At 41.7% G+C, this 24,028-nt stretch overlaps 2 protein-coding genes across 2 annotated transcripts in view; both read right to left on the reverse strand.

Moving 5' to 3' along the window:
• LOC138975727 (uncharacterized) overlaps positions 1-2,907 on the reverse strand; it is a 72,808-nt gene extending 69,901 nt beyond the window's left edge. Inside the window, exon 1 of the mRNA XM_070348481.1 lies at positions 2,728-2,907. The gene's annotated coding sequence lies outside the window, so the exon portion shown is untranslated. The remainder of the gene's footprint in view (positions 1-2,727) is intronic.
• A 5,112-nt stretch (positions 2,908-8,019) lies between these two features.
• On the reverse strand, positions 8,020-10,894 carry LOC138977400 (uncharacterized). Its single transcript, XM_070350291.1, has 2 exons — positions 10,777-10,894; positions 8,020-9,523 (listed from the first exon to the last, which is right to left on the reverse strand). Exons 1-2 carry the CDS (start codon positions 10,858-10,860, stop codon positions 9,296-9,298), a joined length of 312 nt encoding a protein of 103 aa, XP_070206392.1. The 5' UTR covers positions 10,861-10,894; the 3' UTR covers positions 8,020-9,295.
• Positions 10,895-24,028: the final 13,134 nt, after the last annotated feature.

The raw sequence follows: 24,028 nt of genomic DNA on the forward strand, positions 1-24,028 counted from the left end.
GGATAACATGTAGATTTGTGTGTGTGTAAAGCGCATGCATACACAGTCGAAGCTACACCGGCGACCAGCTCTCAATAACGACCATCTGTCGATAACGACGCCCGCTGAATCCCCATTAATTGTTTTGGCTATATTATTCATCTTTCAATAGCAACCACCTGTCTATAACGAACCCCTTTTGGTCACTCCTTTGAACTGTCGTAATAGACAGGTTGGACTATACTATCTACCTAAACCCTTTTAGAAACATTATTTAACGAATGTTGACACAAAGCAAACTCGAAGAGACATTCGCGGTGCAGTGTAACTGAGACAGTCATACAGCAATGGGTTTCTCGAAAATACTCCGTATAACTTTTCTGATTAATCAAATGAATGTGAATTGTGGAACCGGTCAGAGTTCTGGTTTTTGTTGTCATGTTTTCTTGTGTTGGTGGGGACAAGTACACATACGTCTAGCAGACAAAACCCTTGAGCTTGCAAATACAGTGAAACCCTCATTATAAGACCTCCAAAAATCTGAGAAAATCGGGTTTTAAAAAGGAGGGAGTCTTAAAATAGTAGGGTAATTTTTACAGAGGTCATGAACAGAAAGCCTGAAAAAAAACCAAGGTATTAGAAAGAAGGGAGTCTCAAATTGAGAGTCTTGAAAGGAGGGTTCCACTGTTCAAGCAAGTTCCGCTGATATCAGAGGGAGAAAGTAAGTATCGGACGAGGCTAACATATACACGCGCTGCGTACTAGATACTCAATGCAGCGTATATAATTGTGAATAATTCCATGTTGAAACACTAATTTTTAAAGAATTCGTTGCGTGTGAAGTAATTATTCCAACCCACAAAGACTTATGTGTACCTTTTTGGGCGAGAAATATAACTACAAGAGACAGAGAGATGGATAGAAACAGAGAGATGGATAGAAACAGAGAGATGGATAGAAACAGAGAGAGGTTGGGAGTTAATAGGAGGGATGAAAAGACAAAAAGAAAAAAAAAGACTGTTTCATTGGTTGTTGTTCTTGTATACTTTCTGTTATATTCTATTATACCTTTGCAAAACATACCTACCCTAACTGTACCTATGGCGACGACAATTCTCATTTTTTAGTTTATCTAACTAGAAGTGGTTTTCCCAACTGAGTCAGCTTTTATGCAAATCCGATTGTGCTCGTCTCAAATCGCAACAGTTTATTTCCATGTGTTTTACTGAAGCACGGTGCATGTATTTTATTTAAGAGGCAATGAAATCGTCTGGGTTTCTAACGCCTAGTCGAGTGAGAGATAAATGAATGTATCAAAATAAATTATATGAAAATGTCCTGGCTAAGAAGTACATGTGAGCTAACCTGTTTCTTTTGAAAGTTGTGAGTAAGTTAGATGCAAGATTGGAATTAAATCAAGTTGATATTAACGATAACCTTGGTGATTTGCTATTTATAATATATAGTGATATTGTTAACACATTTTTCTTCACAAAACAGTCGTTTTGTTCAGGTTTTATCTCGCAATTCAAATTTTTCCACTGACAAAGCCTCTCTCTCTCTCTCTCTCTCTCTCTCTCTCTCTCTCTCTCTCTCTCTCTCTCTCTCTCTCTCTCTCTCTCTCTTATCATTCTCTATTATTAAGATTCTCTGCACATGTTAAAAGGACAGCTTGGGCGATTAGGCTAAGCCTATAACTTTTATCCTTTCGTAATAAAGTTCTGAGTTGTGAGTTTCCCCTCTCTGTTGCTTTGAACTTTGAGTTTGTGAGTTATTCGTGCAAGCAAATCTCATTCGCTTATTTTTTCTTGGAAAACATTAACAACATATGCATGTAGTACCACACACACATGGCAACACAAAGTTATTGATGAACATTTTCAATGTAACTTCAAACATATAAAATTATGTATTTCGTCTTACATGCTTTCGTGTTAGAAATAAAAAGTATACATATCTAAAAATTAACTATTTCTTGGCCTTCGCCACCACAGGCTGATTTTGAATAAAGAATGCGAAGACGTGCACGTAGGAAGGACAGAAAGACAAGGGAATACACACATAAAACAGATAATATGGTTCAAGGAACTCAAATATCAACGCCCTGGAAGGAGAAAAAACAAAATAAAAAGGAAAGAAATTATTAAAAAAATAAAATAAAAAAAGAAAGAAAGAAAGAAGGAATAAGAAGAAAGAAAGGAGGAAGGAAAGAAAGAAAAAAAGAAAGAAAGAAACTAAAAAAAAAAGAAAAGAAAGAGAAAAAGAAAAGTTAAAACATCGAAGGCCATTATACCCTACCCCCTGAGAAGAAAAAATGTGAGAAAAAAACTAAAAACAAAACAAAACAACGGAAAAACTATGGAACATACAAAACAGAAGAAATGAGAGAGGAGAGGAAGAGAGAGAGAGAGAGAGAGAGAGAGAGAGAGAGAGAGAGAGAGAGACAGAGAGAGACAGAGACAGAGAGAGATAGAGAGAGTGAGACAGAGAGATTGAAAGAGAGAGGGAGCGAGAGAGAGAGAGAGAGAGAGAGAGAGACAGGGAGAGAGAGAGAAAGAGCGAGAGAGAGAGAGAGACAAAGAGAGAGGACAAAGAGAGAGATAGAGAGAGAGAGAGAGAGAGGACAAAGAGAGAGAGAGAGAAAAAAAAACAGAGAAAGAGAAAAAGAGAGAACAAAGATCACCTACACCAACTACAACGACATTCAACAACAACAACCACGATACAAAAAAACCAAAAAAAACTTACTTGTTCCGCTTTTGTTTCGATCACCTTCAAGAATGACGAAGGATCGCCAAACACACTTTCCTTTAGTTTCTCTCTCTCTCGCTTTGTTTCACAGCCGATGACTCTCCTCCTCTCTCGACGCACAACTTGTCTCCAATGGCTCTGTCTCCCTACTGCTTCAAGTCTCTCCCATCAGCCCTACTGCACGCACGAATGGGATGCTGAACAGACCGGCCATCAAATGCAACTGAAACCGTTACTTTTATGGCGTGTTTATTGCAGCGTGAAGCTTTTCCGTTCACTGGATTTTTGTCCGCAGCCTCAACATTTGCAAGGGTTTTTGTTAAGATCCTGTGAATATCGTCATCATCTTGTTGCAGTTCAACCTAATACACTGTTTTCTTGATATTAAAAAAAAAGAAAAAAAGTTTTGATAACTTTCTCAAGACTTGTGAAGATGTTACGTAGCCTCAACCTTTGCATGGGTTTTTTGTTCAGATCTTGTACGAATATCGTCATCAATTTGCATGTCAAATTACATTGTTTTCATGATTTTTTTTGTTAAAAAAGGTTTGATACATTTCTATAGTCTCTGTGAATATGTTACGTAGCCTCAACCTTTGCAAGGGTTTTTGTTCAGATCTTGTACAGATATCGTCATCACTTTGCAGTTCAAAATACATTGTTTTCTTTATATTAAAAAAAAAAAAAAGTTTGATAATTTTCTTTAGACTTGTAAATATGTTACGAAAGTGTTGTACGAAAAGGGGAGAGAACCGCCCGGTTTCTAGGTTTAGCAAGGGCATTATGAAAAAGGACTTTTTGTATGGAATACTGGCGTTCAATTACACATATTTTCATTCAAATATCTTTTGTTATTTTTATTTATTAAATCATTCATTAATACATTTGTTAACTTAATTAATTAATTAATTTGTCATTGTGCAGCTTGGCAATTTCCTGCGTATTTCTATTCTAATTTCATTATTTTTTTCTGTACTTGTTATTGTGCAACTTACTTGATTTCCTACTTCCTTTGTGTCTTTGTTTGTGTTTATAGTCATACATTGATTTTCAGTCAACGTGAAGTGAAATATTATTGAGTAATCATTAGTTTTTTTGAAAAAACCCATGTTAAAGTAAATATGATGAATGTTCACACAGAACATTATTGACAAGAATACAGAAAGTTGAAAGATCAAATAAGAAGCCAGCAGTCAAACAGCTGAAAAGTACGGAACGCGGATCGTATCAACTGATGCATCAAATTGATGCATCCAAAACCAAGAATTTGATGCATCATTTTCACAATTTGATGCATCGTTTGGATGCATCAGAATTTTCGGGTTTTCCCGGAAAGTGCCGAGCAAAAAGCAAAATTTGAACCGGAATACGAAGCGAAACGAACGTCGGAAAACGAAAGTTTGAGTCGAAGGTCAAGGGCGTCAAAACTTCGTGTGCACAGAAAACAAACCACAAACAAAACAAAAAATGCCTTAAAATGCATAATGCCGTGACTTTGACTTGTTCCCTATTTAATGGTATGTTGTACGTTTATTTTTGTTTTATCTAACCAATCTGTTTATATTCGTCAAAATGTCATTTCAAGTTTTTCCGTGCTCAGGCATTTCTTACGGAAAGACCGGAAATGAATGATCTTTCGCATGCATACAAAACCGAAAGTGATGCATCAAAATGATGCATCAAAATGATGCATCATTTTCTAAAAGGATGCATCATTTTCGTATCGGATGCATCAGTTTTGGAAAATGATGCATCCTTTTGTGAAAATGATGCATCAAATTGTGAAAATGATGCATCAAATCTTGGTTTTGGATGCATCAATTTGATGCATCAGTTGATACGATCCGCGTTCCGTAGAAAACATTAGCTCCCTTGACCTTCTGTTTAGTCAACTTGACCAACCTCTTTGAAATCACCCAAAAACTCGAAACACGAGAAATGTTATTGCAAACAAAAACAAACAAACAAACAAACACACAGATAGAAAAGAAATGCCTCTTTGAAATCACGCCAAAACTCAAAACGCGAGAAACTTCATTGCAAACAAACAAACAAACAAACAAACGAACAAAATAATGTACCATTCATCCTAAATCACAATGAAAGAAATTCTTTTTCATTCACAAGCAAAAAGTCCACAATAACAGCCTGCAGGCCAATAACAAACGAGTCAAGACGCACGCGACATAGCTACCCACATCAGTAAGGCCAATATAACAGAAATTCCCAAACTATCCTGAATTACATGCATAATTGTACCGTGCGAACACACTCTATATAATGGGCAGGGGCGGACGAGGGGGGGGGGGGGGGGCACAGGGGGCACGTGCCCCCCCCCCCCCCGAAAAAAAAAATTGGAAAACTGATTCTATGACCATTTCTAAGTTCAAATGGCACCAGATGGCACCATTTTGCTTCTTTGGGCCAAACATTTTTCCGGGGGGGGCATGCCCCCGGACCCCCCTAGCAAATTCGGGCGCTTCGCGCTTATCACATTCACTTTCGATTCAAAGTGCCCCCCCCCCCCCCCCCTTACAAAGCAACTGGTCCGCCCCTGATGGGGCAAAAAATGGGGAGATATTAGGATAATAATATGAGTATTAATGGAGAAAAAAGACAACAAAGGGTCGCACAACCCTTTAAAAATGCCAACAAAAAGACAACAGGTATTCGCCTTTGTGTGTCTTTGCTGAATCCTTTTTCGCACCTGTGAAGTCATAGCGCATTGAGATTTCAGCTAGTTATACGAAAGTCCTGCGCTTCTGTATCTGTGACGCTGTACAAAGTTTTACGGCTTGTTGGATGGTTCTCTTGACTGCCGCTTTTATTGCGACGTTTGCTGCGGTGTCGGAATATCCCATTGCAGCTTGCTTTGCGTCGCCGGTTTGAACTAGTCATGGGCGGTGGAGATAGAGAGAGAGAGAGAGAGAGAGAGAGAGAGTGTGTGATTGTGTGTGTGTTTGTGTGTGTGTGTGTGTGTGTGCGCGTGCGTACGTGCGTGTGTGTGTGTGTGTGTGTGTGTGTGTGTGTGTGTGTGTGTGTGTTTGTGTGTAGATCTAATTGTGTGTGCTTGGCGAAGATGTCCACGTATCAGCCACTCATCTCGAAAAGGTAAATAATGGCAGAAACATAATTATGCAGAAATGACAGAGGTTTGTTGTTGTTGTTGTAGTTGTAGTAGTTGTTGTTGTTGCTGAATACTTAAAACATTTTAGTTTAATATTCTATTATTACATGTACAACACATACACATTTGTCAAAGGCGAGAAATCTGTACAGCAAATATCGTCACTAAATTGGCAAATATAACGTAATGTTTGTCCGTTAACTATCTTTACACGTACGTTTCTGAAGAAAATGTCACTGTTGAACACAAATAGGGCATTCCTAGTTTATGTAATGTCATGTCTTCACAAGTTAAATTTTAACAGCGTGTCAAAGCTGAACAAAGATAGCTAGGGCAATCCCAGTTCAGCTTTCACAATCCATTTAGTATTCCAAATGTATCTCACAAATTCCACAAAGTATTAACAATCGACGTCATGACTTCACGGGTTATATTTTTAACACCGTGTCAAAATAGAACAAAGAGGGGACAATCCCAGTATAGACTACACAATCTATAAAGTATCTCCAATTTATCCGACAAATTCTACAAAGTATCAACAAACACACGCCCTGATACTATTTTATTTCATTCACAACTGCGAGAGACAACTATTTATCACAATGAACGTGTCTAGGAAGTCGTAAAGACTGCTTGTTTTATTGTACAAACTGTCACGGTCACAGTGTCCAGATAGAATACTTCAGATGACTTGGTTTAAACTGTTTTATTCAACGTTTGTGCATTATTTACAAAAAACGCATATTGAGTAAACAACAACAAGCATAATGCTTATAGTGGTGTTTACAGTTTTCTAGAAAGTACATATAAATGGCGGCTATTGTACAGTTTAAATGAAAAGCAAGCAAAGATGACTTCACCCTCGTCCAGTTTAGAGTTATAACTGTGACGGCCGGCATACTATAACACCGGAGGGGTCGAATTCGATTCAAAGTGGGTGCGTTTCTGCAGGTTGACTTTGGTTTTAAACAAAACTTGATTTAATTTGTATCATGACAAAAATAATGCTTATTTTAAGTAATCCTGGTATGTACATAACAAAGGTTAACATGATGGCGGACTAAATACATTTACTCATTTCAGACAACAGGTTGACTTTCTTGAGGTGTTTTCCTGGCGGTGCGAAACAATTGTAGGCCTACTATATCACGTGGAAAATAATGTCACGTTGGGAAACTTTCCCACGTGACATTACAGGCTATAGTCACTAGCGAGAGGGCGTGTCTCAAACACGTGTACAGGAAGCACATGGCAAAGTTTGTCTGCGCAAATGCAAGGGTACTCACTCTTTCACAACCCATACAGACCCGACAGAGTTATTTCCGGAGTTCGTCTATTCGGCGAACTCGACTACGCGAAGTATGCTTCGCGAAGCTAGCCCCACGGAGCACTGAGTTTTCCCTAGTCGACTACGCAAAGTATGCTTCGCGAAGCTAGCCCCACGGAGCTTTAGCACTGAGTTTTCCCTTGTCGACTACGCGAAGTATGCTTCGCGAAGCTAGCCCCACGGAGCTTTAGCACTGAGTTTTCCCTAGTCGACTACGCGAAGTATGCTTCGCGAAGCTAGCCCCACGGAGCTTTAGCACTGAGTTTTCCCTATTCGACTACGCGAAGTATGCTTCGCGAAGCTAGCCCCACGGAGCTTTAGCACTGAGTTTTCCCTATTCGACTACGCGAAGTATGCTTCGCGAAGCTAGCCCCACGGAGCTTTAGCACTGAGTTTTCGCTATTCGACTACGCGAAGTATGCTTCGCGAAGCTAGCCCCACGGAGCTTTAGCACTGAGTTTTCCCTAGTCGACTACGCAAAGTATGCTTCGCGAAGCTAGCCCCACGGAGCTTTAGCACTGAGTTTTCCCTAGTCGACTACGCGAAGTATGCTTCGCGAAGCTAGCCCCACGGAGCTTTTGCACTGAGTTTTCCCTAGTTGACTTCGGGCTCAATTAAAGACCGTCTACAGGGTTTCGCCCTGAAGGAGACTGAATCAGCAGGAGAGTTGGGAGACGTAGAGGACTGTTATTAGAGTTGTTGTTGTTGTTGTTGTTGTTGGTGTCAGAGTTGTTGTTTTCTGTCGTATTACTTAAGTACAGTTGCACGCGGGTCATTATAAATGTCCCCCTTATTTCTCCCCCTCACCCCACCCCCCCCCCTGTTTTTAGCGTTGGTCATTGAACTCATTGACACTCAGCGATGCTCAGCGATCCACGGTGTGTGATTGACACCCTCACTAAGCGTTCGGCGTGTCACGGCGTCTCTTCTCGACAGGAGTCAAGTTCAGCTGCACGCAGGTAATTCTAAATCCTTTTCCTTACTTTTAGTGTTGTTGTTGCTGTTGTGTTTTGTGTGGTTGCAGTTATACTTCATTTGCAGGCAGGCCATTCTAAAGTTTTCCGCTTTTTAACAAAAAAATTTATCCAACGCATTTCCATGCCGTTTTAATGTTGGTCTTTGCCTTCATAATTCACACTCAGCAATTCTCAGCGATCGGGGGTGCAAGATTAACACCTTAACTCAGCGTTGGGCGTGTCACACCATTGTACCTTCTGGCCAGGATTTCGCCCAGAAGGAGACTTAATCAGCAAGGAGACGAAGCGGAATATGTTTTAGCGTTGTTGTTGCTGTTGTTGTTTTGTGTGGTTGCAGTTATACTTCATTTGCAGGCAGGCCATTCTAAACTTTTTTCCGTTTTCCATTTATTTTTCTACCGCATTTCCCTGCCGTATTAGTGTTGATCTTTGCCCTTATTGACACTCAGCGGGCGGGGATGTAGCTCAGTCGGTAGCGCGCTGGATTTGTATCCAGTTGGCCGCTGTCAGCGTGAGTTCGTCTCCACGTTCGGCGAGAGATTTATTTCTCAGAGTCAACTTGTGTGCAGACTCTCCTCGGTGTCCGAACACCCCCGTGTGTACACGCAAGCACAAGACCAAGTGCGCACGAAAAAGATCCTGTAATCCATGTCAGAGTTCGGTGGGTTATAGAAACACGAAAATACCCAGCATGCTTCCTCCGAAAACGGCGTATGGCTGCCTAAATGGCGGGGTAAAAAACGGTCATACACGTAAAATTCCACTCGTGCAAAAAAACACGAGTGTACGTAGGACTTTCAGCCCACGAACGCAGAAGAAGAAGAAGAAGACACTCAGCAATTCTCAGCGATCCAGGAGTGAGATTGACACCTTAACTCAGCGTCGGGCGTGTCACATCATTGTCCCATCTGGCCAGGATTTCGCCCAGAAGGAGACTTAATCAGCAGGAGAGTAAGGAGACGAAGCCGAATAGCGTTGTTGTTGCTGTGGTTGTAGTTGTTGTTTTGTGTGGTTGCAGTTAAACTTCAATTGCCTGCAGGACATTCTAAACTATATCAATGTCCCCCTTTTTTTCTACCGCATTTCCATGCCGTTTTAGTGTTGGTCTTTGCCCTTATTCACACTCAGCAATTCTCAGCGATTCAGGAGTGAGATTGACACCTCAGCGTTGGGCGTGTCACACGATGAGTTTCCCTTGGCCTTCTCGCTAGGGTTTTGCCTTGAGGCAGAATCAGCAGGAGAGTAGGCCACGGAGGAGAAATCGGAGGACGAGGGTGGTGGGTGTGACCGCCAGCACTTCCACAGGAGGTGAAGGGGGTGGAGAAACGTCACTGCCGACGTGCACAGCAAGAAGACGTTCACCTGCAGATAGTGACGTCATTGTCGGTTAAAAGGGGGAGGGCGTGGTAGAAATATAACTTCTCAATCAATCAATCAATATGAGGCTTATATCGCGCGTATTCCGTGGGTACAGTTCTAAGCGCAGGGATTTTTTTTATAATTTTTTTTTATGCAATTTATATCGCGCACATTATTCAAGGCGCAGGGATTTATTTATGCCGTGTGAGATGGATTTTTTTTTTTACACAATACATCACGCATTCACATCGGCCAGCAGATCGCAGCCATTTCAGCGCATATCCTACTTTTCACGGCCTATTATTCCAAGTCACACGGGTATTTTGGTGGACATTTTTATCTATGCCTATACAATTTTGCCAGGAAAGACCCTTTTGTCAATCGTGGGATCTTTAACGTGCACACCCCAATGTAGTGTACACGAAGGGACCTCGGTTTTTCGTCTCTGTTCTGTTCCGTGCTTTAAATTTATATGTACGTCACTCGTGCTATGTTTTTTGGTTAAGAACATCTCAAATTAACTTCAGTTTTCTGCGCATGAGAGGTTCGACATTAAACAAAAGTCAGAAAAAAAATCAGTCAGTCGGTCGGCCAGAAAGCCAGCCAGCCAGTCAGTCAGTCAGTCAGTAGGTCTGTGAGTTTGTCAGTCAGTAAGTCAGTCAGTTAGTCATGTCAGTCAGTCAGTGAGACAGTCAGTCAGTCAGTCAGTGGTGAATCGTTCTTTCCTTTTGACGTGATTCATGTGGCTAGCTTGGTATCTGCTCCACATCAGTTCCTTGAATGATGAGCTCGGAACCATTATTCACATACCTTGCAGTTGCACACTTTCACCACGAGCCAACACCAAACACTCAGCAAGCATAAAAAACCCAGTAATTCTGTCCGTCGGTCCGTCCGTCCGTCCGTCTGTCTGTTCGTCTGTTCGTTAATCATTGATAAAATAGTCAGCATAACATCCACTCAAACAGATTATCATTTTTGAGTTTTTTAAGAATCATCATAGTTCTTAGAACCACTAACTTATTCACTCACCCACATATTGACGCAGGATTGAGGCATGGTATACCCGAAGTATTGAAACCAAATAAAGGGAGAGACACACTGACTCACATGCAGAATGGAGCACTGAGGCTTTTCAGACCAAATTGAAGAGTTACAACTCACTCACTATCTGACTCACTCTCTGACTCACTCACTCGATCACTCACTCACTCACCCAGTCACCCACCCACCCACACACTCACTCACTCACTCACGTGCATGATTGAGTCGTTGGAGTGTTCCGACCAGATGAAGAGCAGGAACTGCAGACAGCCCACCACACCGCCCGAGACCATCATCGTTCCGTACAGCACGCCGAACAGCTCGGCTGGAAACCTGCACAATTATGCAAGAGTAAATTTAATTAAAATTATGTAAGTGCAATGCCAAGGCACTGCATACCCCCAGCGAAGGACACATCCGCTCTCTCTCTCTCTCTCTCTCTCTCTCTCTCTCTCTCTCTCTCTCTCTCTCTCTCTCTTTCTCTCTCTCTCTCTCTCTCACACACACACCCACCCACACACACACACACACACACACTCACACACTCACAAACACACACACGCACACACATCCACATACCTACGCACACACAAACACACGCACACACACACACACACACACACACACACACACACACACACACACACACACACACACACACACACTTGTGCACATAAACACGCGCGCGAGAGAAAGGCCCACCGTATTTTAGTTTAAGTTAGTATGTTCCCAATTTTTCGTGAACTTCCATCCCTAACTGTAGCCTGAGTAAGGGCACAAAGATTCCTTCTTTATCATGTATTATCGGTATGAACATTTCTCAAGTCGATTACGGAATAGCGTTCGTGGGATACCTTCAGCTTCGCTGGGATAAAAATCCACCTAGATTTCTAACGGTGGTCTAGCTCCACCATTGTATCTCTGTTGTATCTCCACCATTCACTATCTATTGTATCTTTCCTGCCACCTCTAGCCTCCTCGGCGTACGTGCGCAAAGCGAAAGTGGGTGCCACCCAACCGAGTGAGAACAAACCGCGGGGTCTGATTCGTTGCAATCACAACAAATCTCATTTCTAACCAAACCAACACCGCGCCTGGCTCCCACCCGGTTGGTAACTTTCTCATGCATCTCTGCCCTGACGAACATATAAGTGACTACAAAAGGGAGGAAAGGAGGGAGGAAAGGAGTTTTTAATATTTTTTTTATTTTTTTTTTTATTATTTTTTTTTTAAAGCGGACAAACACTCAAGTCCTTAATGGCAAAAAACCGTAGGACTTTTAATATAAATTTTACTACTAGGAAAGGAGGGGAGTGAGGGGGTGTCCCGTACAGTGGAACCTCCCTTTAAGACCATCCATTTTAAGACTCCCTTCCTTTTAAGACCTTGTTTTCTGAGACTTTCTGTTCAAAATCTGTGTAAAGTTACCCCCATTTTAAGACTCTTCCCTTTTAAGAGAGACTTTCTGTTCAAAATCTGTGTAAAGGTACCCCCATTTTAAGACTCCTCCCTTTTAAGAGAGACTTTCTGTTCAAAATCTGTGTAAAGTTACCCCCATTTTAAGACTCCTCCCTTTTAAGAGAGACTTTCTGTTCAAAATCTGTGTAAAGTTACCCCCATTTTAAGACTCCTTCCTTTTAGAGAGACTTTCTGTTCAAAATCTGTGTAAAGTTACCCCCATTTTAAGACTCTTCCCTTTTAAGAGAGACTTTCTGTTCAAAATCTGTGTAAAGTTACCCCCATTTTAAGACTCCCTTCCTTTTAAGAGAGACTTTCTGTTCAAAATCTGTGTAAAGTTACCCCCATTTTAAGACTCCCTTCCTTTTAAGAGAGACTTTCTGTTCAAAATCTGTGTAAAGTTACCCCCATTTTAAGACTCCCTCCCTTTTAAGAGAGACTTTCTGTTCAAAATATGTGTAAAGTTACCCCCATTTTAAGACTCTTCCCTTTTAAGAGAGACTTTCTGTTCAAAATCTGTGTAAAGTTACCCCCATTTTAAGACTCCTCCCTTTTAAGAGAGACTTTCTGTTCAAAATCTGTGTAAAGTTACCCCCATTTTAAGACTCCCTTCCTTTTAAGAGAGACTTTCTGTTCAAAATCTGTGTAAAGTTACCCCCATTTTAAGACTCTTCCCTTTTAAGAGAGACTTTCTGTTCAAAATCTGTGTAAAGTTACCCCCATTTTAAGACTCCCTCCCTTTTAAGAGAGACTTTCTGTTCAAAATATGTGTAAAGGTACCCCCATTTTAAGACTCTTCCCTTTTAAGAGAGACTTTCTGTTCAAAATCTGTGTAAAGTTACCCCCATTTTAAGACTCTTCGCTTTTAAGAGAGACTTTCTGTTCAAAATCTGTGTAAAGTTACCCCCATTTTAAGACTCTTCCCTTTTAAGAGAGACTTTCTGTTCAAAATCTGTGTAAAGTTACCCCCATTTTAAGACTCCCTCCCTTTTAAGAGAGACTTTCTGTTCAAAATCTGTGTAAAGTTACCCCCATTTTAAGACTCCTTCCTTTTAAGAAAGACTTTCTGTTCAAAATCTGTGTAAAGTTACCCCCATTTTAAGACTCTTCGCTTTTAAGAGAGACTTTCTGTTCAAAATCTGTGTAAAGTTACCCCCATTTTAAGACTCCTTCCTTTTAAGAGAGACTTTCTGTTCAAAATCTGTGTAAAGTTACCCCCATTTTAAGACTCCTCCCTTTTAAGAGAGACTTTCTGTTCAAAATCTGTGTAAAGTTACCCCCATTTTAAGACTCCTCCCTTTTAAGAGAGACTTTCTGTTCAAAATCTGTGTAAAGTTACCCCCATTTTAAGACTCCTCCCTTTTAAGAGAGACTTTCTGTTCAAAATCTGTGTAAAGTTACCCCCATTTTAAGACTCCTCCCTTTTAAGAGAGACTTTCTGTTCAAAATCTGTGTAAAGTTACCCCCATTTTAAGACTCTTCCCTTTTAAGACCTGCTTTTCTCAGAATGGTGGAGGTCTTAAAAGTGGGGGTTCCACTGTACTCACGTGAGAGCGATGAAGGCAGCAGCCAGACTGTACAAAAAGGACCTGAAAGCAGCCAGCACCAGGAAGGTCAGATACAGGATGTCTGTGGTAGAGATAAGAACCAGCGCCGACAGACCGCAGCACAACGCCGACCCCAGCAACATCGGTAACACTGCGCCGGCCAGGTAGCGTCTTTCTCTACTCTGGGCGTCTGGAATAAGAAGGAAGAGTAATGACGGCTAGCCAGCGCCGACAGACCACAGCACAACGCCGACCCCAGCAACATCGGTAAACACTGCACCGGCTAGGTAGCGTCCCCTTTCTGCTCTGGGGGTCTGGAATAAGAAGGAACAGTATGACGGTTAACCAGCGCCGACAGACCACAGCACAACGCCGACCCCAGCAACATCGGTAAACTGTGCCGGCCAGGTAGCGTCTTTCTCTACTCTGGGCATCTTGAATAATGACGGCTAGCCAGCGCCGACAGACCACAGCACAACGCCGACCCCAGCAACATCGGTAAACTGTGCCGGCCAGGTAGCGTCTTTCTCTACTCTGGGCATCTTGAATAATGACGGCTAGCCAGCGCCGACAGACCACAGCACAACGCCGACCCCAGCAACATCGGTAACATTGCGCCGGTGTTGCGATCTGAGTTCCCCTCAAGCTGAGATCCCTTGTCGGCTCCGATGCGCATGCGTCAAATACACCTCATTTGCATAACGAATTCAGATCGCTGTTAACAATCTGAGTTCTCCCCAATCTCAGTTCCCCTTATATGTCTGTTTAGTGACAAATTTTGCGAACATTATTTTGAATGTGTACTTTGACCAAAGTCGATAATAATAACACTTTGTAAAAAGTTAACTCCCTTAGACGCATCTTGTCAAGTGGAAAGCAGAGATAGGGTTTGTTGATCATGGATCCACAATGGCTGGGCCTAAATTGCGCTGATAGTGAATGGTGAAAGAAAGTAGAGCGTTCGACCATGAATCAGAGGGTCATGAGTTCGAAACCAGGCAGGGCACTGTGTCCGCAAACTTCGTACATTAAATTTTCCTCTTTTTTTTTGTGGTTCAGTTTTTTTTATGTTTAATACAACAAAATGAAAACATTTTTATACACCCGCCCCCTTTAGGGAGGGGGGTATACTGGAATCACTTTGTCCGTCTGTGTGTCCACTCTTCCCCTTATGGCTTATATCTCAGGACGTTGTACCCTCCTGTTTTCAGATAATGTATTAGAGAATGCATCTGGTCAGCGAACTGCATAAATTTGGAGTCAATTGCAGGTACAATCGAACGTCCGAAGCCAATGCTGTCTGGAATTGGAAAGACTCGATGCCAGAGGAAACTCAGCTTGCTAAGTTTATGCAAATGAGGTGTATATGACGCATGCGCAATGGGTGCGAATTATAGCCAATCGGAGCCGCCCAAGGGATCTCAGCTTGAGGGGAAGAAGAAGACACAAGCAAGGTACACTAGTCATAGAGCGGGGAACATACAGCTTACGGCGGTCGCAATGGCCTTGTGGATAAGGCGCCGGTGTGACGTTTTCATCTTTCGTCGTGGTGATATTTCGCTTCTCGGCCTCGTTGATCTAGTATAAACTCTACACTGCGGTACCGGTGTGACGTTTTCCTCTTTCGCCGTGTTGATATTTCGCTTCTCGGCCTCGTTGATCTAGTATAAACTCTACACTGAACACAAAAAACACCCTTCGATAGTACTGATGGGCGACCTTGTGTACCTTACATTCATGGGGCCAAATTTTGTCCAACCAATTTGTTTTATTTAACTTAGAAATTTGATTCATCCTAAAATGTTTTCCTTCTTACTCAAGGGACGTAACCACTCGGTACACGTTTTCGAAGAATTCGATTTTGGGGGTGAAATCTATTAAATTTTACCACAAATATTCTTCACATGCAAGAAACTGACATGCTTTTCGTCCATAAATAATTTCACTTCTTAATTTTACCAGGAAACAACATTTTAGTCTTGAGTATATGTCGAGGGGGAAATATGTACACAGGCGAAAGATGAAATCGTGACACCGGCCTCCAATGCGGAAGGTCGAGTGTTCGAATACCAGTCGCCAAGGTCAACGTATGTGCAGACTTGCTAGCTAGTGCCTTGTTCCCCTTCGTATGTACACGCACGCCCAAGCCTAAGTACAAGATCCTGTAATCCATGTCAGAAACACGAAAATACCAAGCATGTACCCTTGGAAATTGGCGCATGGCTTTGTAAATTGCGGGATAAAAGTCGCTCACACACGTAAAATCCAGTCGTTCAAAAACACGACTGTATAATTTGGGAGTTTCAGCCCATGAACGAAGAAGAATAAGAATGTGAGTACACCATACAACTAAATCATTGTCTTTCTACTTCTCACCCTTATATCGATGTCTCTGGATGTCATAAAGCGAGCCAGCGACCACAGCAAACAGCACAGAGCTGATTCCACTGTAAAGCTGAACACTGGTGAAATAAGCCACTGTAAAAAAAGCAAGGGAAAAATGCAAATATATACTCGGAGGCAAAAGAAACGCAAATAAAGGATGCGTTAATTAAACCTTTATGGACTTGAAATAAAAATAAAATAATGATACTAGCATGTTCTGCACGTGTTGTTTTAGCGGTCTTATCTTGTCAGAACCGTGTTTGCCGTTATCTGGGTCACACGTGAGGTCTTGTTGACGGGGATCCCAAACCGTCATGGGGACCACTTTCAGCTCATGCACAATGTGGAAAAGCTGCTTTTCGTGTTCAGAGTGTTCAGGCAAGCTGTACCGTACTCACAAAACTGTTACAGCATTCATTTCTGCGACACAGGCGCGATGCCGAGACTATCACCAGATCAGCGCCAACAGGCGATCGGGAGACTTGATACCAGACAATCAGTTCTGCAAGTTGCTAGGGCATTTGGAGTAAATGTCACCACGGTTTATCGCCTGCAGCAACGTTGTCATGCCAATAACAGTACCTGCGACTAACCAGGACGTGGCAGACCCCGGGTAACAACAGCCCGACAAGATCGCCATCTTGTCCATCAACACCAGCGAGATGCATTCGAAACTGCCGCCAACACAGCCCGTAACACATTTGGGGTGCATGGACAACCCGTCAGTGCCAGAACTCTACGCCGACGCCTTGGTGGGCAGAACCTGGTAAATCGGCGTCCTGCTCGACGTCCTGTATTGACATTCAGAAATAAATAACAATGAGTTTTATTATAATTATAGAATGTATAAAGAGAATTTTGAGTTTGAAAAGTACTTGTCCATCCTGCCGGTTAATTTAGCAAACGCTGTTTTAAAATTTAGAACACTGAATCATAAATTGCCTATACAAAAAGGTAGGACTCTTGGTATTCCCAGACAAGACAGAATCTGTCACAAATGTTCATCAGGTGACCTTGGGGACGAGTTCCATTATATTTTTGTATGTCCTTTCTTTACCAATTATAGAAAACAGTTGTTACGGTGCTATTATTATGCCCGCCCCAATTCAGTTAAATTCAGAGAGCTTTTTTCCACAATAAAAAAGAGTTTATTGCTAAAACTCGCAAAGTTCATGACACTTGTCATGGACTGTTTGAGAAGCGAGTAAAATTTAATTCTCTTTTAGCTTTATATTCCGTTATCTGTTTTGTGTTGTTTGTAATAGTATTTTTGTCCTTATGTTAACCCACCCATCACCCCCCCCTCTCCCTTCCCCCCATTTCCCATAGTAAAGAAATGTATGTAATCACTTTGCACTTGTAATGTTTTATTATTTTTTGTATTATTATTACCATTATTATTATTATTATTATTATTATTATTATTATTATTATTATTATTATTATTATTATTATTATTATTATTTATTATTATTATTGTTGAATTGTTTCTTGTATTGTTTTTGCTCTCCCTCTCCCCTCAACTCCCTTTTCTGTACATAGTCTGATTTCTTTTTGTTTTAGTTCCTTTTATTTGGTGTTGAATGAAATGTGTTTTTATTGTGTTTTTTAATTTTCCATGTACCCTCACGGGGTTTTATTGAAATAAATAAAACTTGACAGCTCAGCATCGCCTCGATCGTCTAGCCTGGGCCCAGCAGCATGCCCATTGGCGCCATCGGGACTGGCGGAGGGTTCTTTTTTTTGACGAGAAGCGCTTTTGCCTGGAACCTGGCGATGGGCGTGTCCGGATCTGGCGAAGACCTGGACAGCGGTTTGCTAACAATAACATCCTGCAGCATGATCGATGGGGAGGTGCCAGCGTCATGATATGGGGCGCCATTGGTGTCAATTATCGAGTATGACCTGTCGTCTTTCAGAACGTCGGCCAAGGTCGTGGGAATGGTGTCAAGGCAGACCGCTACATCAATCAAGTCCTGCGTCCCTATGTGGTTCCATTTGTCCAGAGGTACCGGAACTGCCTGTTCCAGCAAGACAATGCCCGTCCCCATACTGCACGTGCTACCCAGGACAGGTTGCGTCACAACAGCGTGAACATTCTGCCTCATCCTGCTCGATCTCCGGATCTCAACCCAATCAAACACTTTTGGGACATCATGCAAAGAAGGATTAATGCCCTTGCCCGGAGACCCCGCACAGCAGCAGAACTGCGTGCTGCCGTGACCCAGGTGTGGGCTCAGGTCCCTCAGCAGCAAATTAATCACCTCGTCCTCTCCATGTACCGGAGGTGCGCCACAGTCATCAACGCCCAGGGAGGAGCAACACGCTTTTGACTTTCAACAGTCTTCAAACAGTGTTCAGTGGAACATGGCACGTCATGCTCTCATCCCAATACACTTTTCCGTATGGTTTTTGTATCGGTCAATTCGTTTCCTTGTTATTGTTAACCCGAAATAATTAATTCGACATTAAAATTCATGGGTAACCCATCTTCACTGCAGCATTTGCGTTTCTTTTGCCTCTGAGTTTAGTTAATGAAAGGAAAATTGATCAAAGTTAAGCTTAACGACCTGCCTCGATCGAAACTAAAGAAACTTCGTCACAGAAACCAGTCACAAGAAAACACAAAAAATTCAATAAGAAGTTGGAAAAGATGCCAAACAAAACATTTAAAACCGTAAGGTCTGGATAGTTTATGATTATTTGTGTCGGTATTTTCGATGAAAGGACGCCCGACGGGCGCAATGGCCTATAGTGGTTTAGACATCGGCCTTCCGCGTGGAAAGTTCGGGGTTCGAATCCTAGTCGAGCCGGGTGGGTTAAGGGTGGAGATTCTTGTTCAATCTCCCAGGTCAATGTATTTGCATATATGCTAGTGCTGTACCACCCTTCGTGCGTACACAAGACCAAGTACGCACGGTAAAGATCCTGTAATCTATGTCAGAGTTTTAAGGGTTATAGAAACACGGAAACACCCAGCACGCATCCCCCCACAATGGAGTTTGACTGTCTAAATGGCGGGGTTAAAATGGCCATACACGTAAACACACGCTCATGAAAAAACACGAGTGTACGCAAGAGTTGCAGAAAATGAACGCAGAAGAAGAAGAAGCTATTCACACACACACACACACACACACACACACACACACACACACACACACAGACACACACACACACACTCACACACACACCCACACCAACACACACACACACACACACACACACACACTAACACACACTAACACACACACACACACACTAACACACACACACACTTCTGAGAGATCTATGCAATTTGTAAATGGAGAATGAAACCTTCTTCAACGTTGCCTCCTGTCAGTGAGTTCAGCCAGGGGTTCATGACCCCCACGAAGAAGTAGAGACGCAACTGAAGAAAGGAGAACCACAGCACGTGCAAAATGTACAGCGGTGACGTCAGACACTGCAGTAGCTTCGGTGACGTCACGTATGACGTAGTCTCGCGGACTTCCTCTTTTACGGCGTGGATGATGTGTACAGCTGTGCAGACAACAAAAAGATTAAAACGACAACGAATAATAATTATAAAGATGAGCTTAGCCATATACATTTAAATAAAACAATAAAAAATAAAATAGAAAACAAACGTGGGTTTGCTGCCCAGAACGAACGATCAGGTAAATTGTAAAAGATCAAATGAGAAAAACACAACGATAAACAAAAGAATTGTATGTTCCCGAAGTTTAGTTTCTCTGGGGATTAAATTGCATACATGTTTTATTTGTTCCTTTCATTATAAGGTTAGAGATTACGGTCAGTGCAAATACAAGGCGAAGAGAGTAGTCAGCTGAAACGAGCAATTGTGTCAACTAAATCCGAAGACAGTTTTCCTAGCTGACACCTACGTGAATAGTGACTGTAGCTATCAAATGATTACTAGGTTGCAGTGTTTGGTTTACAACTTTCAATCCATTTTTCAAAAATGTGTGAATCCTACCTTCTTCTTTGGTAACAATTTCTTGCCCCTTGACTTGCTTGTCAACGAGCATCACAGGTCCTTTGGGTAACCATAGGAACGTACTGACCAAGGTCAAGCAGCTAAGGACAGCAACTCCGATGTAGGTACCGAGGTAGTCTGCCCCTGATGAGACGACACCCTGCAAGGGATTAGATAACAAACCATTTATTCAGGGGATGTGGGTGGGGTGGGGGAAGAGAGAGGGAAAGAGAGAGAGAGAGAGAGAGAGAGAGAGAGAGAGAGAGAGAGAGAGCTTTTTTTGTGTTCCAGGGGTAGGGTGGGATGGGGTGGGTGTGCAAAAAAACATTAAAGGCCCAGTCTGCCTAAAATGATTTACAGAACGATTTAAATATTCTCACGAAAAAAAGCAGTTCTAACCTTATGGAATTAAGACACTTGCAATAGCATTTAACAGCATTAAATGACACAGTTCGTTTTAATGGCTATTTAGCTTCGTAAACCACACACCAGATGTCGTGGTTTATTTTACCCCTGAGCCATTGTGAACCCGTGTCACACACTTTCCTTTTTTTTCTCACAATTTCGTCGTCAGTTTGTGATTTCAATGCGACTTGCATGCTATATCTATAATGGCACGTACTTGTGTACCTCTGAATCTATAATGCAACTAACGACTGCGAGTCACACGAACTTATCCGCGGCGGTTGGCTTCAAAGAATAGCGATATGCAGAAAATTCGTCTGCTTGCGGAAACACGACCTTTGTGTGACCTGCTTCCGGGCTCCCTTTTTATATTTAGTCAAGTTTTGACTAAATATTTTAACATCGAGGGGGAATCGAAACGAGGGTCGTGGTGTATGTGCGTGTGTGTGTGCGTGTGTGTGTGCGTGTGTGTGTGTCTGTGTGTGTGTGTAGAGCGATTCAGACTAAACTACTGGACCGATCTTTATGAAATTTGACATGAGAGTTCCTGGGTATGAAATCCCCGAACGTTTTTTTCATTTTTTTGATAAATGTCTTTGATGACGTCATATCCGGCTTTTCGTGAAAGTTGAGGCGGCACTGTCACGCCCTCATTTTTCAACCAAATTGGTTGAAATTTTGGTCAAGTAATCTTTGACGAAGCCCGAACTTCGGTATTGCATTTCAGCTTGGTGGCTTAAAATTTAATTAATGACTTTGGTCATTCAAAATCGGAAAATTGTAAAAAAATAAAACCATTTATAAAACGATCCAAATTTACGTTCATCTTATTCTCCATCATTTTCTGATTCCAAAAACATATAAATATGTTATATTTGGATTAAAAACAAGCTCTGAAAATTAAATATATAAAATTTATTATCAAAATTAAATTGTCGAAATCAATTTAAAAACGCTTTCATCTTATTCCTTGTCGGTTCCTGATTCCAAAAACATATACATATGATATGTTTGGATTAAAAACACGCTCAGAAAGTTAAAACAAAGAGAGGTACAGAAAAGCGTGCTATCCTTCTTAGCGCAACTACTACCCCGCTCTTCTTGTCAATTTCACTGCCTTTGCCATGAGCGGTCGACTGACGATGCTACGAGTATACGGTCTTGCTGCGTTGCGTTGCGTTCAGTTTCATTCTGTGAGTTCGACAGCTACTTGACTAAATGTTGTATTTTCGCCTTACGCGACTTGTTACATTTAGTCAAGTTTTGACTAAATGTTTAAACATAGAGGGGGGAATCGAGACGAGGGTCGTGGTGTATGTGTGTCTGTCTATCTGTCTGTCTGTCTGTCTGTCTGTCTGTCTGTCTGTCTGTGTGTGTGTGTAGAGCGATTCAGACTAAACTACTGGACCGATCTTTATGACATTTGACATGAGAGTTCCTGGGTATGATATCCCCGGACATTTTTTTCTTTTTTTCGATAAATACTTTTGATGACGTCATATCCGACTTTTTGTAAAAGTTGAGGCGGCACTGTCACACCCTCATTTTTCAATCAAATTGATTGAAATTTTGGCAAAGCAATCTTCGGGAAAGCCCGGGGTTTGGTATTGCATTTCAGCTTGGTGGCTTAAACTAATGAGTGAGTTTGGTCATTAAAAATCGGAAACTTGTAATTAAAATTATTTTTTATCAAACGATCCAAAAACAATTTCATCTTAGTCTTCGTCATTTTCTGATTCCAAAAACATATACATATAATATATTTGGATTAAAAACAAGCTCTGAAAATTAAAAATATAAAAATCATGATCAAAATTAAATTTCCGAAATCGTTTTAAAAACTATTTCATCTTATTCCTTGTCGGTTCCTGATTCCAAAAACATATAGATATGATATGTTTGGATTAAAAACACGCTCAGAAAGTTAAAACGAAGAGAGGCACAGAAAAGCGTGTTTTGCAGCACAGCGAAACCACTACCGCGCTAAACAGGCTCGTCAGTTTCACTTCGTTTTGCACAAGCGGCGGACTACGGTCATTGTAAAAAAAAAATGCAGTGCGTTCAGTTTCATTCTGTGAGTTCCACAGCTTGACTAAATGTAGTAATTTTGCCTTACGCGACTTGTTATTCCTTCTTGGCATTAGACAGTTTGGCTCCGGTGAAACCGAACAGAGTTCACATGATGACGTCACTCACCGTGATGACAAGCTGCATAATGGCCGAGACGTCATAACACCCTGAGAGGATACCGACAAAAGTGGTCTGCCCCTTGCCGTACAGAACACCCAGCTGTATGTTGGTGACCAGCAGTGCCAAGCCAGCCACAGCCACGAAGACCATACCGGTTATTATCAGTGCAGAATGCTCTGAAATTGGTAGGAACAGATCATACCGGTTAATTATTACAGATGCGGAATGCTCTGAAATTCGAATGAACAGATCATACCGGTTATTACCAGTACTGAATGTTCTGAAATTCGCATGAACAGATCATACCGGTTATTACCATTGCTGAACGCTTTGAAATTCGAATGAACAGATCATACCGGTTATTACCAGTGCTGAATACTCTGAAATTCGCATGAACAGATCATACCGGTTATTACCACTGCTGAACGCTTTGAAATTCGAATGAACAGATCATACCGGTTATTACCAGTGCTGAACGCTTTGAAATTCGCATGAACAGATCATACCGGTTATTACCATTGCTGAACGTTTTAAAATTCGAATGAACAGATCATACCGGTTATTACCAGTGCTGAATGCTCTGAAATTCGCATGAACAGATCATACCGGTTATAACCAGAGCTGAATGCTCTGAAATTCGAATGAACAGATCATACCGGTTATTTCTAGTGCTGAATGCTCTGAAATTCGAATTAACAGATAATACCGGTTGTTTCTAGTGCTGAATGCTCTGAAATTCGAATGAACAGATCATACCGGTTATTACTAGTGCTGAATGCTGTGAACTTCATTATGTTAAGTAAGGGTCATGTAAAGAATGAGCAGATCATACCGGTTATTACTAGTGCTGAATACGCTTCAGTTCATCATATTGAAGTAAGCGTCATCAATGGAAAACCGACACGGTTGGCCTAGTGGTAAGGCGTCCGCCCCGTGATCGGGAGGTCGTGGGTTCGAACCCCGGCCGGGTCATACGTAAGACTTTAAAAAATTGGCAATCTAGTGGCTGCTCCGCCTGGCGTCTGGCATTATGGGGTTAGTGCTAGGACTGGTTGGTCCGGTGTCAGAATAATGTGACTGGGTGAGACATGAAGCCTGTGCTGCGACTTCTGTCTTGTGTGTGGCGCACGTTATATGTCAAAGCAGCACCGCCCTGATATGGCCCTTCGTGGTCGGCTGGGCGTTAAGCAAACAAACAAACAAACAAACAAACATCAATGGAAAGAATTTGCAGATCATGCCGGTTATAACTAGTGCTAACAACCGCAGTTCAGCATGCAAAGTGTCATGTACAGTATGAAGAACATCATTCCGGTTATAATAATAATAATAATAATAATAATAATAATAATAATAATAATAATAATAATAATAATAATAATAATAATAATGGTGATTTCTATAGCGCTTTCGAACACACAAAGCGCTTTACAAAAGCAATAACAACATCATTACCAGAATGACGCCATTGACGGAATAGAACACAATCATAAACACTTT

This window comes from Littorina saxatilis, linkage group LG9 (genome assembly GCF_037325665.1).
Source record: "Littorina saxatilis isolate snail1 linkage group LG9, US_GU_Lsax_2.0, whole genome shotgun sequence".
Taxonomy (NCBI): domain Eukaryota; kingdom Metazoa; phylum Mollusca; class Gastropoda; order Littorinimorpha; family Littorinidae; genus Littorina; species Littorina saxatilis.